This window comes from Mrakia frigida (assembly GCF_051309035.1).
Source record: "Mrakia frigida strain ATCC 22029 unplaced genomic scaffold BDY24scaffold_24, whole genome shotgun sequence".
NCBI lineage: Eukaryota > Fungi > Basidiomycota > Tremellomycetes > Cystofilobasidiales > Mrakiaceae > Mrakia > Mrakia frigida.
In genome coordinates this window covers 247,744-259,517 of record NW_027481257.1, presented here as the reverse complement: position 1 = coordinate 259,517, position 11,774 = coordinate 247,744, and the positions used below count along the sequence as shown (strand labels likewise).

At 53.5% G+C, this 11,774-nt stretch overlaps 4 protein-coding genes and 1 non-coding gene across 5 annotated transcripts; 3 read left to right on the top strand and 2 right to left on the bottom strand.

Moving 5' to 3' along the window:
- Positions 1-459: 459 nt before the first annotated feature.
- BDY24DRAFT_395632 (zinc finger MYND domain-containing protein) lies at positions 460-1,578 on the top strand. The gene is made up of 5 exons (XM_076641324.1): positions 460-898; positions 977-1,004; positions 1,077-1,148; positions 1,264-1,334; positions 1,425-1,578. The coding sequence occupies exons 1-3, from the start codon at positions 722-724 to the stop codon at positions 1,133-1,135; spliced, it is 264 nt and encodes an 87-aa protein (XP_076494825.1). The 5' UTR covers positions 460-721; the 3' UTR covers positions 1,136-1,148; positions 1,264-1,334; positions 1,425-1,578.
- A 1,258-nt stretch (positions 1,579-2,836) lies between these two features.
- Positions 2,837-5,453, top strand: BDY24DRAFT_342760 (cryptochrome/photolyase family protein; the record flags this gene model as incomplete). The annotated part of the gene is made up of 10 exons (XM_076637497.1): positions 2,837-3,215; positions 3,292-3,728; positions 3,805-4,032; positions 4,104-4,270; positions 4,344-4,608; positions 4,685-4,744; positions 4,820-4,902; positions 4,990-5,130; positions 5,201-5,238; positions 5,311-5,453. The coding sequence occupies 10 exons, from the start codon at positions 2,837-2,839 to the stop codon at positions 5,451-5,453; spliced, it is 1,941 nt and encodes a 646-aa protein (XP_076494824.1).
- A 1,212-nt stretch (positions 5,454-6,665) lies between these two features.
- Positions 6,666-6,762, top strand: BDY24DRAFT_t76. The gene has a single exon. It is a non-coding gene; the product is annotated as a tRNA-Leu (tRNA).
- A 979-nt stretch (positions 6,763-7,741) lies between these two features.
- BDY24DRAFT_395629 (NAD binding Rossmann fold oxidoreductase) lies at positions 7,742-9,873 on the bottom strand. The gene is made up of 11 exons (XM_076641323.1): positions 9,722-9,873; positions 9,430-9,640; positions 9,342-9,366; positions 9,010-9,185; positions 8,833-8,934; positions 8,643-8,751; positions 8,460-8,567; positions 8,198-8,381; positions 8,077-8,105; positions 7,979-8,001; positions 7,742-7,908 (listed from the first exon to the last, which is right to left on the bottom strand). Exons 1-11 carry the CDS (start codon positions 9,772-9,774, stop codon positions 7,789-7,791), a joined length of 1,140 nt encoding a protein of 379 aa, XP_076494823.1. The 5' UTR covers positions 9,775-9,873; the 3' UTR covers positions 7,742-7,788.
- Positions 9,874-11,170: 1,297 nt separating this feature from the next.
- On the bottom strand, positions 11,171-11,757 carry BDY24DRAFT_128787 (uncharacterized protein). The gene has a single exon (XM_076635984.1). It carries the CDS (start codon positions 11,720-11,722, stop codon positions 11,336-11,338), a length of 387 nt encoding a protein of 128 aa, XP_076494822.1. The 5' UTR covers positions 11,723-11,757; the 3' UTR covers positions 11,171-11,335.
- Positions 11,758-11,774: the final 17 nt, after the last annotated feature.

Genomic DNA, 11,774 nt, shown 5'->3' with positions numbered 1-11,774 from the left:
CTGGATCGTTCGTTCCCTCCTGCCTTCCTCCCTCCCTCTCTCGACTTCTGCTTGCTCTCTCACTGAACTAGCCCTCCTTTCCTTTCTCCGTCCCAGAGGAAACTACCTGATCATCTCAAGGTCTCTTTCTGGGTTAGTCTACACGGACGTAGAGTGGTAGCTCGTGAAAGAAACTGACTGAGATCGATCCTTATTCCTCTTTCTTTCTTCAGGACGAAGTCGCCGCCTAATACCTCCCGTCCCTTCTCCAGACGACCATGTCTGCAGTCCGATGCCACTCGACCCTTGTTGTCTTGGTCCAGTACCTCCACTGGGCGAATTGCGCCAGCTCCTATCCTTACATTTGATCCTTCGTCCGTCAGAACAAGGACGCGGCCGTTGCCTATCACGTTTTGCTCACCGAGACGGTCTGTCGCCTTCCCGAGGCTTTTTGGGAGGTCAGTTATCTGCTCGTGTTCCCTCTCGTCAGAACCTACGCTTACTGAACTTCCCAACCCTCTTCTCTTTCTTTTCTCAGGAGCCCAACGTCGTTCACGTCCTCGCCGTCGCCTTGGATTTGAGCGGCAACGACCTCCTCTTCGCGTACCCAGGCTCCTACATCTCCATACCAATCAAAAACAATCTCATCCTCCCAGCGATTCGTCGTCTTGGAACGGCCGCTGATGCTTTCAAGGGCCAGAGCGATCTCAAGGACGATCCCAGGGCTCAACGCGACTTCTCGATGCTCGAAATCAACGTTTTGAATTTGACAGGGATGGATCTTAAGGAATTCAGTGAGACTATGGTTCAGCTTGAGCCCACTCATTGGTGGAGCTGTAACTGGGCCTGTGCGCAATGGGAGTGCAACAAAGTGGAGGAGACGTGCATTCAAGGAAACGAGATGGAAGCGTGCAGTCGAGTGAGCATGTTTCTTCTTTGTTTCAATTCGAATCGAACCCTTCTCTGACCTTCGTTTTCTTACTTTGGAATCTTCTAGTGCCTCACTGTTCGGTATTGTTCTCGAGGTCAGTCGCGTCGCATCGCCCTTTTCTCCCCTTCGACTGAGCGTCTTCTCTCCCGCGTTTGGATTTTCCCAGAGCATCAGCGACTCGATTGGAAGAGACACAAGATATGCTGCTTCAAACCTAGCTGGTGAAGGGTCATCGTTAGTGAGTTTTGACGCGTTTCTGCGAACAATCCTCCGTCGTCGTTCGCCCCTCTTCTCGTTCTGGCTCGAACTCTCGGGCTGACCTCGCTTCCTCTCTTCTTTCTAACCTTCCGCAGAATTGCTCGTGCTCGTAACTCGACCTCTGGTCTCCTTCACTCATGAACTCTCCCCGAACCCTACTCCTTCCGTCAGTTTACTTCCGCGTTCTCCTTCCCTTTTCTCCTCGTCTTTTCGAGCTGCTTCGCTGACGCTTCCTCTCTTCGTTTCGTTTCTCCAGTCCGTCCACTCCAATCCCATGCGAACAGTCGGAGCCACATCGCCTGTCTCGCAGCCAGTGGGAGAAGAGGAGGAGCAGCAGGAGGGACTCGTTCGCTTTTGTTTTCGCAGCGTCGGAACCAAGTTGGATCGGATGAACGCTAGTCGGCTTGAGAGGACGTGGGAGGAAAGATGATCTAGCTTTCTCTCTCAGAGATCTTGGGGTAGAGAGCGTTTATGCCGGAGAGGCGAGAGAGAGCTGGCTGTAGACGTGAGAGTGAGTTGGACGCGGCGATGGGCTTGGTGTGCGTCTCTGTCCGGCTCCCTTCGAGCGAAAGAGACTGCTCGACTGCGAGAACACCAGGAGTCAATATGCTTTCATTTGTACGACTTGATTTAAGCTGAAGAAGGAGCATGAGATCGAAGAACATCGTTCTGGGCGAGGCGATCAAGTCCTGCTCTTCTTCCTCTGACGAAGATCCTCCTGTTGAGGATGTGGTGCCGTCTATGCGAAGACTGAAAAAGATCCGAACGAGAAGACGTCAGCTCGGGAAGAGAAGCTTCTCTGCGACTGCGTCGTTGAAAAGAGAAAGAACGAGCGACGCGTCGAGACGTTCACATACCTTTGATTCAACTCCACCATGCTCATCTGGAGGTTTAGGAAGTCCAGGTAGCTTTCATACAGAGGGGCTTGTGTCGTTTCCAGTCGGCTTTTTGGTCACCTGGGTGAGCGGACGGAAAGGGAAGAGACGAGAGAAGTCAGCGGCGAAAATGGAGCGAGGAAACAAGAAGAGGACCTTACCCTGGCAGCAGTATCGAATCGTCCGACACTGAGGAGACAATCCATTGGGAGGCATCGCAGTTTCAGGGTACTAGCAGTATTGAACGTAGCGTGGGACGAGTTGGAGGAACCGTCCTTCAGCCCATGGAGTTGAGCGATCTGCTCGCTTGTTGACGAGTACGAGGTCGACATTGGGTGATAAACAGGGAGCGAGGGTGAGACCTTGACCTGGCTGATCCTGAGGAAGACAAAGAGAGGGCCGAGGGAGGGAAGTAAAGAGGAGGAGGTTGAGTGATAGTTGAAGGAAGATGATGAGCTCGACCTCTCTCGCCTCCTTCACGACCGTTCGTCCCAGGAAAAAAGGGTGTCCTCTCAAAACAAGGATTGAGAAGTATCTGCATACGTGAAGGTCTCTGGTGGCAAGAGCAGAATTTCTCTCAACGTCATCAATGAAGCGAAGGAGTCCCCGCCCTTTCGAATCGAGCTTCGATCTCGAGCTCGCCTCCCCTTCCTTCCTTCTTTTGACTCTCAACTTCCACCCACCGACGAACCTGCTTCCCAGGTTTATGTCCCTTAGGTCCTTCCTATCACCAACCCTCACGCTTCTACGACCTTTGTTACGCTTAAAAGCCTGCCGATCTCTTTCCTTCGCCATGCCCTCCTCCTCTTCAGCCTCGACCTCAACGAACCCCAAGCGACCCGTTCCCGACGATATCAATCCTGAAACCAAGCGTCAGAAGAAGGACGATCAGACTCAAGCGGATGAGGATTGGTTCAACGGAAACATCTGTGCGTTCTTTGATGGAGATGTCGCTGAGAAGCTGGACGAGGGAAGAGCTGATCAAGTTGCGTCCCTCCCGCGTCCTTCAGATCCTCGAGTCTCCACCGTCGAGAACGCCGACAAGAAGGACGCCAACCCTCCTCTTCAGCTCGTGGAAGTCGAGATCGAGAAGCAGGACAAGGCTCTCAAGCAGTCGCCTCTCGAAGCTGGGAAGAGCGTCATCTACTGGATGAGAATGAACGATCTTCGACGTGAGCTTAACTTCCTCCCTTCCTCTCTCGTTCACTTCCCTCTCTGACCTTCCTCTCTTTTTTCATCTTCCCTCAGTCACCGATAATCATGCTCTCTCCCTCGCCTCCTCTTTTGCTCAATCCAACTCGATCCCTCTCGTCGTCCTGTTCGTCGTCACTCCCAGAGAATACAAGGCGCACGATCGGTCTCCCCGTCGAATCGACTTCCTTCTTCGAAACCTTCGAACGCTCCAAAGCTCCCTCTCCAAACTCAACATCCCTCTCCTCGTTCACTCTCAGCCTCACGACGCTCCAAGGAAGTCTCAACCAATGGAGGTCCTCAAGTTGGCGAAGAAGTGGGGAGCTGGGAGCGTTTGGTCGAATCTGAGCTACGAGGTCGATGAGCTCGAGAGGGACCTGAGGCTGGTGACGGAAGGGAGTAAGCAGGGTGTTAGGGTGGAGCTCAAGCATGACAGGCTGGTGGTGAAGCCTGGAGGAGTGAAAAAGAAGACGGGAGGCGATGGAATGTACAACGTGAGCTCGTCGTCTTTTCCTCTTCGACGCGTCGACCAAATCTGACCGTCCTTTCTCTTTCACATCGTTTCGTTAGGTCTTCACACCCTTCTACAACGTCTGGTCCGACATGATTACCTCCAACCCCTCTCTCCTCGCTCCCTACGCCTCTCCCAAACCCAACGACGTCTCTGCTCTCAAGACGTTCGGGGACGACCTCAAGGCGATGTCGATACCGACGAGCGTCAAGGGATTCGAGCTCGACGAGAAGGATGCGAAGGCGATGAAGAAGATCCACCCGGAGGGAGAGGAGGCTGCTGTGGAGGTGAGTTCTCGACTCCTGAGACGCGTCTCCTGCCGGCGAAGCTGACCTTGATCTCCTCGTCGCGTCTTCAGGTTCTCAACCGCTTCCTCACCACCAAGGCTCGCTCGTCCCAGCTCGGTACCGTCTCCCCGATCGCCGATGGAGCTGAGGACGTCTCGTCGAGTAAGAAGGACTCTCGACTCGGAACGTATGGGACTGGACGTGATCACGCCGACAAGGACACGACTTCTCGTCTCAGGTCAGTCTGCCCTTTCTTCTCCTGCTCCTTCTCGCTTCCAAGCTGACTCTTCCGTTTTTTGCCCACCTCCCAGCCCTTACTTCGCCTCTGGAGTCATCTCAGCTCGTCAAGTCCTCGCCGAAACAGCTCGTCAGTCGCCAGGAGGAAAGCTTCCCGTCGACAAGAAGGCATCAGCTACTGGAACTTGGGTTTCCGAGATCGCTTGGAGGGAGTTCTACAATCACATCATCGCTGCCTACCCGAGAGTCTCGATGGGTCAGCCGTTCAACGTCAAGTACCGAGGAGTTCAGTGGGAGACGGATCCGAAATACCTTCAGGCTTGGAAGGAGGGAAAGGCGGTCAGTCCTTTCTCTCTCTCTCCCTTTGCGTCTCATCTCATTTGACTGACGTTTTCCTCGCTTTCTCATTCTCCAGGGATACCCTATCGTCGATGCTGCTATGCGACAGTGTAACGCTCAGGGATGGATGCACAACGTTCGTTCTTCTTCTCCCCCTTGAACGCGTCGGACGGACGCGCTGACTTCGCTTCCTCCTCGTCCCTCTTGACAGAGATGTCGAATGATCGCCGCTTCGTTCCTCACCAAGGATCTCATGCTCGACTGGAGACTCGGAGAGCGATACTTCATGACTCAGTGAGACCGCTTCCTTACTGCTCTCGAACTTCTTTCGCACCAGTTTCTGACGCGTTTCTTCGCTCCTTTCTTTCCGCCGTCGTTCAGGTTCGTCGACGGAGATCTCGCAGCCAACAATGGAGGATGGCAATGGGTTGCTTCGACTGGAACGGATCCCCAGCCCTACTTCCGAATCTTCAACCCTCTTTCCCAGTCGGAAAAGGCTGATCCCTCTGGAGACTACATCAGGTGCGTCTCTCTCCTCTCCGTGCTCTTTTTCTCTCGCAATCTTCGGCTGATTCGTCTACTTGATCTACAGGTACTTCGTCCCGGAGCTCAAAGGTCTTAAGGGAAAGGGTTCGTTCTCGTGTCTCTTCCCCTCGTCGCGTCTCGACCCGTTGCTGATCGTCTCTCTTCCTCCGCTCCCAGATCTTCTCGACCCTCACGGACGCCTCTCTCCCGCAGCTTTCAAAGCTCTCGGCTACCCAGCTCCTATCGTCGACCACAAGAAGGCGAGGGAACGAGCTCTCGGGAGGTACAAAAACATTGGGGAGAAGCCGGACGAGGCGTGAGCTCTTGTTTTTGTCTTGTCTTCCCTCCTCTTCTCTCTCGATCGTGTCTCGTCAGGAAGAGAGAGAGGAGGGCTGACGCTTATGTTTATGTCTGTTCTTTCTTTCTCGCTTCGTCAATTGCGCGTGATCAGCACCGGAGGAGGAGGAGGAGGAGACGAGACGATGGATGTGAGCGTCGAAGAGAAGAAGGCTCCTGTTGGGTTGGAGAGCTTTGGGTTCAAAAAGGAGAAGGGGCCTCCACCGGTAGAGGAGACAACGGGAGGAGAGAAGGAGCGAGGGCGGGAGGGGGAGGGGGAGACGAAGCGCAAAGGCGGGGGCGATCAGACGAAGGGCAAGTTGGAGAGTTTTGGGTTCGGCACGTCAAAGAGCTAGTCTAGATGAATAAAGGGTTTCGTGATTCTGACCTGTGCAATTTTCAGAGGGTGGAAAGATGGAAGAAGAAAGAGCAGGCGCATCTTGAAAATTGAAGCGGGTCGAAGTTCGAAGGGAAGTCATCGAAAGGGAACGATTCGCTCTCGAAACTGACTTCCTCGGTCTTGACGACACTATGGCAGCCTCTCGTTTGACTTCTTTTGTCTGAAACAAGCGGAAGAGCGAAGATTAGCGGTCAAAGAGCAGGTTGAAAAGGCAAGGGAGTTCGATGTGGGACGCGTCTTCCTCTTCCTTACGACCTCTCGACGACGAGGATAGGCCGGTTACTTCTCTCCGAGCGAGTGCATCTCCTAGATCCGAGAGACGCGTCTTCTGTCCCTCGATGTTTCTTGTAGAGGATCTGATGCCACGAGAGCAGAGGCGAGGGGCTGGTTGGAATTGAGACGGGGACGCGCTGCTGAGGAGAAGGCCGTACGAGAGTGAAGGAACGAACTGAGAGGAAGAGAGAGAAGGAAGGGCGAAAGCGAAGAGGAGGAACGGAGAAAAAAGAAAGAAGAAGGAAAACTGACGCGACTCGAACCAGCAAACCTGGGGTCCCCCACCTTCCTACACTCTAAACCGCTGTCCCAAATCTGCCTCTCCCAACCCCAAACTGACAACGATCTCCCCTCACTGCCCTCAACCTGCTCAGGGAACGCCACCCACCCGCGGATCTTTCGATTCTTACCGCGACGCGTCCCTCTCCTCCCTTCCTCTCCCCTCTGTCCCAGAGAGAGCACGAGCAGACAGGACCCGCAAACCGAGATCTGCCGTCATCAAAGGACACTTGGCTGTCTGTAGGGAGATGTGGCCGAGCGGTCTAAGGCGCTAGCTTAAGGTGAATGAAAATTTGTCTCGCTAGTCAGAAATGGCATGGGTTCGAATCCCATCGTCTTCACTTTTGCTGCCCTCTACGACCGCACGAGCTCGATTTCTGAGTTCGGGTTGACTTGGGAGCGTTCGTTTTTGCCTTTGGAGAGAGGGAAGAGCGAGAGATTCGTCGAGTTCCCTCCTTCTCTTTGCCGTTCCTACTCCTGGACTCATCGAAATACAGTCAGTAGATACAGAGTTCGATTGATCTGCTCGGATGCTAATTTCTAGGTGTGATCGGCGAGCAGAAGAAAAAGGAGGGGAGGGAACAGCCGACGCGTCGAGTCACGTTTTCCTCCTCTCTTTCCGCCCTTCCTCCCCTGATACTTACAGGTGACGAGATTGTAATGGAGAGAATGGTTTTGTCCGCTCTTTCGTGATCAGAAGCTGGAGAGGTCGGACTGACATTGAGTTGAGGCTATCAAGAGGGAGAGAAATTAGGCGCGTCTTCTTTCTCTCTCCCTTCTCGGGATCCTTTCTTGCTGCTTGACTATCTAATCAACGTCGTACTCACTTCAAAAGCTTTCTATTTTTTAACAGAGCGTCGTCGCCCACTCATCGTCTTTCTGTTCACAAAGCTCGAGACGGAGATCCGAGTCGACCGATTCCGCCTCTTCGTGAGACCTCTCCTCGCTGTTTCCTCGAGAAGCATGCGACACCGCAGCGCACTAGAAGATGTGGACTAGACGGAAAAAATCAGAGAAGGACTGCCGAGGAGAAGAAAAGAGGAACGAAGAACGAAGAAGTGAAGGAGCGAAAACGAGACGAACCGAACGCGCCTTCCCAGCGTTCGCGCTCTTGCTCAGATATCTCGACACTCTCAGCGGCGTATCCAAAAGCATCTTTGGGCTCATCCGAAGAGAAAGAGGAAGACGAAAAGAGACCAAACTCGTCGAAAACCAAACCGCAGGACGAGCCTCGACGCGTCGACGCCGTCGTCGCCAGTTCGGCTCCCAGCGAGGCCCCTTATGCTCGCTCTACTCGGTGCTATCAATTGTGTAGAAGGGTTTGAGTTATTTATAAGATCCATACATTTACACTCGAGTCCCGACACTTAGAAGTTGACCCTCTTTCCCTCCTTCGAACTCTTGATCGCCGCCTCGATAACCTCAATAACGAGAGCAGCCTGCTCAGGCTTGACAAGAAGGAGAGAAGGGTTCTTGGTTTGAACGGCCTGAAAAGGGGAGAAGAGCCAAAAGGTCAGATTGAGCGAGACGGGACGGCGATGCGAAAGAGGGACCCACCTCAGCGACGTTCTCGAACCAAGCTGAAAGATGAGATACATAGAAAGCAAACCGTCAGAAAGGAGGAGAGAAGAAGGAAAAAGAGCGATGGAACTGACCTTTGTAAGCACCGGTCTTGCTCGGGACCCTGGAAAGAAGAAAGGGATTAAAGAGAGACGCGTCGACGATCAGCTCTGCTCAACTTCCTTCCCTCGATGAAACGACGTCCGTCCCACTCACTTCTTCTGCTTTCCATCCAAAGTGTAGAGGGTTCCCCAGATGCTCTCGGGCTCGGTTCCCCAAACTCCGGTAGTATCGTCAGGCTTGACGGCTCCGTCCTGAGGAGGGCCCTTCCAAAAACCGGACGCGATGAGCTGATCCTCCTGGACGTCCAGACCGTGCTTCACGAAAGCAGCGTTGGTTCCTATAGAGGAAATGAGTGGTGGGGAGGAAGTCAGATCGACGGTAGTACCCGGAAGGACGAGATTGAGACAAGACGAACCCTTAATGGAGAATCGAAGTTGAGGAGCGACGAGGGAAAGGATGGATCCCTGGACGGTAGCGATAAGAGGAAGTCGTCGACCGGCAGCCTCGGTAGCAGGGTAGCCGACTGTGAGGAATTCGAGGGAAAGAGAAGGAGAGTAAGTCGACGCGCCCGAGAAAGAAAAAGCAAAGAGAGACGAACGCTGGATGTGGAACGAGTCGGAAACGTCTGGGTGACCGATGGCTCGAGAGTTTCGGATCACGGCAGTGATGGTTTGAGGTCTTCCGAAGAGAGTAAGTGCTTGATCGAGCTGAAGGCGAAGGAAGAAGGGAGGGCGGGGGAGTCAGAACCAGACGCGTCGAGTCGGTCGAACGAGCAGATTGAGACATACAAGATGAGATCCCAGATCGAACTCAGCTCCAATCCCAACTTCGGGAGCCTCCTTCCAGAGCCTAGCAGTAGCGAGCTCGTTCTTGTATCGGTCGTAGTGAGACTAAGGGAGACCGAAATCAAACGAAGCGAATCGGGTCAGCTCCTCCTCGAGGGGGAAGAAGACGAAGAAACGGACCTCGAACTCGCTGAGCTCTCCGAAAGCTCCCTCCTCGATGAGAGCCTTGGTAGTGAGGAAATCCGAGTCGAACCTTCGAGACTGGTAGGTAGCGAGAACGAGACCAGTCTTCTTTGCGAGAGCGACGAGGATCTGGGCCTCCTCGAACGTTGGCGTGATGGGCTTTTCGACGACGACTGGAGAAGGAAAGTGAAACCATCAAGAGATTAGAGCAAGGTCAGTGCGTGTGGAAAATTAGAGGGCTAACTCGGTGACGAAAGGGCCATGGGATTCGAAAGGACGATGGGGGACGAGAGACGAGAGAGCGAAGGATGAGATGACGAGCAACGAACCGTTCTTTCCAGCCTCGAGAGCAGCCTAGGAAGAGAAACAAGTCAGCTCAGAGTGTCCTATATACAGTCGAGTACCCGCTCCACTGACCTTAGCGTGCTCGAAGTGAACTCCGTTGGGTCCAGAAACAACGACGAGATCGACCTCAGCGTCCTCGAGAACGTCCTTGAGGTTTGTGACAACTTTGACGCCAGGGAAGAAGTCCCGAGCGTCCGACTTCTCGGGAGTGGCTTTCCTCTCGAGAATGGAGTGGAGAGTGTAGAGCTTGGGGAGGGACAGGATGAAGGGGATGTGGAAGACGCTGAAACAAAGGAAGGGAACGAGGTCAGCTTGAGCTTCCTTCTCCTTTCCCTTTCAACCGAACGCGAGAAGGTCTACTCACAGAGCACTCATCCCCACTCCAATGACCGAGACTCTGACTGGTGAAGGAGACATGTTGATTCGAAGAGAAGGGTGGAAGGGGGAAGAGAGGGAAGGAAGGAGAGATGATGGGTGTCGGAAGGAAGGAAGGAGAGTTGGGAGAGCGAACGGGCAAATCGGCAGCGAAAAGTGGAGGTGAGGAAAAACATCCTGAGCGGCAGATATCCTAGCAGAGAGTTGTCAAATGTTCTTCTGACTCGACCGGCAGATATTCTTCCTCCATTTGAGAAGAGTCGACGTCTTCTGTTTTCGTTTCAGCAGGTTTGCTGGCGAACGAAAAGAACGCCCTCGGTCGTTTGTTTGGTTGTCTTTGAAGCTCGCTCTCAAGAGAGTCGAAGAGGGAACGAAACTGAAGGTTTGCACAGTAAACGCTTGCTCTCGCGTCAGGAAAGGATTGGAAAGTGAAAAGATGCATGATATCAACTCGTCCTAGCTGCCAACAAACGAAACGTCGACGTGAAAATCGAACGAAGGCAGATCTGGTCGTCCTCTGATCAAGCATTCCAAACGATCTTCTGACAGAAGTACTTGTGCTTCCCGTGGTCCCAGTCGGCTTTGGCGTGTTCTGGGAGGGCATAGACGGTGGAGATCAGCGAGGGCGAAGGGAAGAAGCGGACGAGACGCGTCGGCTTGAAGCTCACCAACGCAGCAGTACAATCTGACGCGACACTGAAGAACCAAGAGCAGAAGCAAAGTTTAAAGATAGTTCGACAGATAAGAGTGTGAAAGTCATAGCTGCTCACCTTCGAGCAAGCCATCAACTTCTTCGGATCTCTCTCCTCGCACTTCAATCCCGACGAACCACAGATCAAGAAATCGCTTCCGGCAGGAGGCCACTCGGGACCAAGGAGTCTGGGCTCCTCTACTCGTACGTCTTTACCTCTGATGGGCATGATGAACGCGAAGTAGTTTCCCAAAAGGAATCCAGGCCAAGGGAAGGCCTTTCCGCCCTTGTCTCGAAGTCGAATGAGTGCGAGGAGAGGTTCGACGAGAGGGTTGAACGACTCGACGGATGATTGAAGTTCGGGTGGGAGGGAAGGGTTCCTCTGGGATGAAGAGGAGAGAAGAGAAGTAGCGTAGGCGACCATGCAGGTATGGATGACGAGGAGATGAGGGCAGAGATGGAGGTAGCACGCGTCGACGTCGAAGTTCTGTTTGAGAGAGAGAGACGAACGTCAGCTGCAGCTCAAGGACATCAGAGAGGACGTAGAAGAAGACAAGAGACGCACGAGAGTAGTAGCCTGCATGGTCTTCTTGTAGTAGACGTCTCGAAGTTGGATTGCCTTGTCGGGTCGAGCTCGAAGGTAGAAGGAGAGGAGGGCGGTCTGACCAGCTCCTCGAAGGATGAGATCGTAGGGAGAGTCGAAGATTGAGGGAGCTGGTTCTGAGATGACTGCCTCGATGAGGGAAGGGAGGTACTTGGTGCAGAAGCAGTACTGTGGGAAAGGCGAAGAGAAAAGTGAGAGAGGAGAGAGGAGAGGGAAGGAGGAGGAAGCTCACCGTGAACGTGTTTCCCGCCTCCTTTCCAGAGCTCCACTCGAGCACAGACCAGACCTAGGAACGAGGAGCGTCTTGATCAGCCTTTGAAGAAGCTACAGAGAAGTTTCGAAGAAGGAAAACGACTCACGAGCTGACAGAGTCGACTTCTGTTCTGATCCATCGTCCTCCAGACCTCCTTCCATCCTCCCTCCTTGTCCAACCCGAGAGCTGCAGCGAGAGGATCCATGTGCGACATAACAGGTCTGACCCAAGGTCTTCTGTCTCCTGACATACTCATGGGACCTGTAGAGAGATGAACGCTGGGCTTCTCCATGTCTCGTTTCAGGATCTTTATCGCGGCCGAGACGAGGGCAGGATCGTTCCTCTGGTCCTTCTCGAGCGCCTTGAGGATGGCTTCGTTCATTCGTCTCTCGCCAGGATGATCTGCTGGGATGACGGTTTCATACAAGGGAGGGCTGGACATGCTGAAAAGTTGTGGAAAAAGGAGGGGAAATGCAGTTGGAAGAAGGAGACGA

What these genes read in the sequence shown, in the direction of transcription:
- BDY24DRAFT_395632 (XM_076641324.1), top strand. Translation starts at nt 722, where the DNA reads ATGCTCGAAATCAACGTTTTGAATTTGACAGGGATGGATCTTAAGGAA. An exon ending in AGATGGAAGCGTGCAGTCGA is followed by an intron (nt 899 to 976) that starts GTGAGCATGTTT and finishes GGAATCTTCTAG; the next exon opens with TGCCTCACTGTTCGGTATTG. An exon ending in TGTTCGGTATTGTTCTCGAG is followed by an intron (nt 1,005 to 1,076) that starts GTCAGTCGCGTC and finishes GGATTTTCCCAG; the next exon opens with AGCATCAGCGACTCGATTGG.
- BDY24DRAFT_395629 (XM_076641323.1), bottom strand. Translation starts at nt 9,774, where the DNA reads ATGTCTCCTTCACCAGTCAGAGTCTCGGTCATTGGAGTGGGGATGAGT. An exon ending in TCGATCTGGGATCTCATCTT is followed by an intron (nt 8,752 to 8,832) that starts GTATGTCTCAAT and finishes CTTCGCCTTCAG; the next exon opens with CTCGATCAAGCACTTACTCT. An exon ending in CAAGACCGGTGCTTACAAAG is followed by an intron (nt 8,002 to 8,076) that starts GTCAGTTCCATC and finishes CTCATCTTTCAG; the next exon opens with CTTGGTTCGAGAACGTCGCT.
- BDY24DRAFT_128787 (XM_076635984.1), bottom strand. Translation starts at nt 11,722, where the DNA reads ATGTCCAGCCCTCCCTTGTATGAAACCGTCATCCCAGCAGATCATCCT.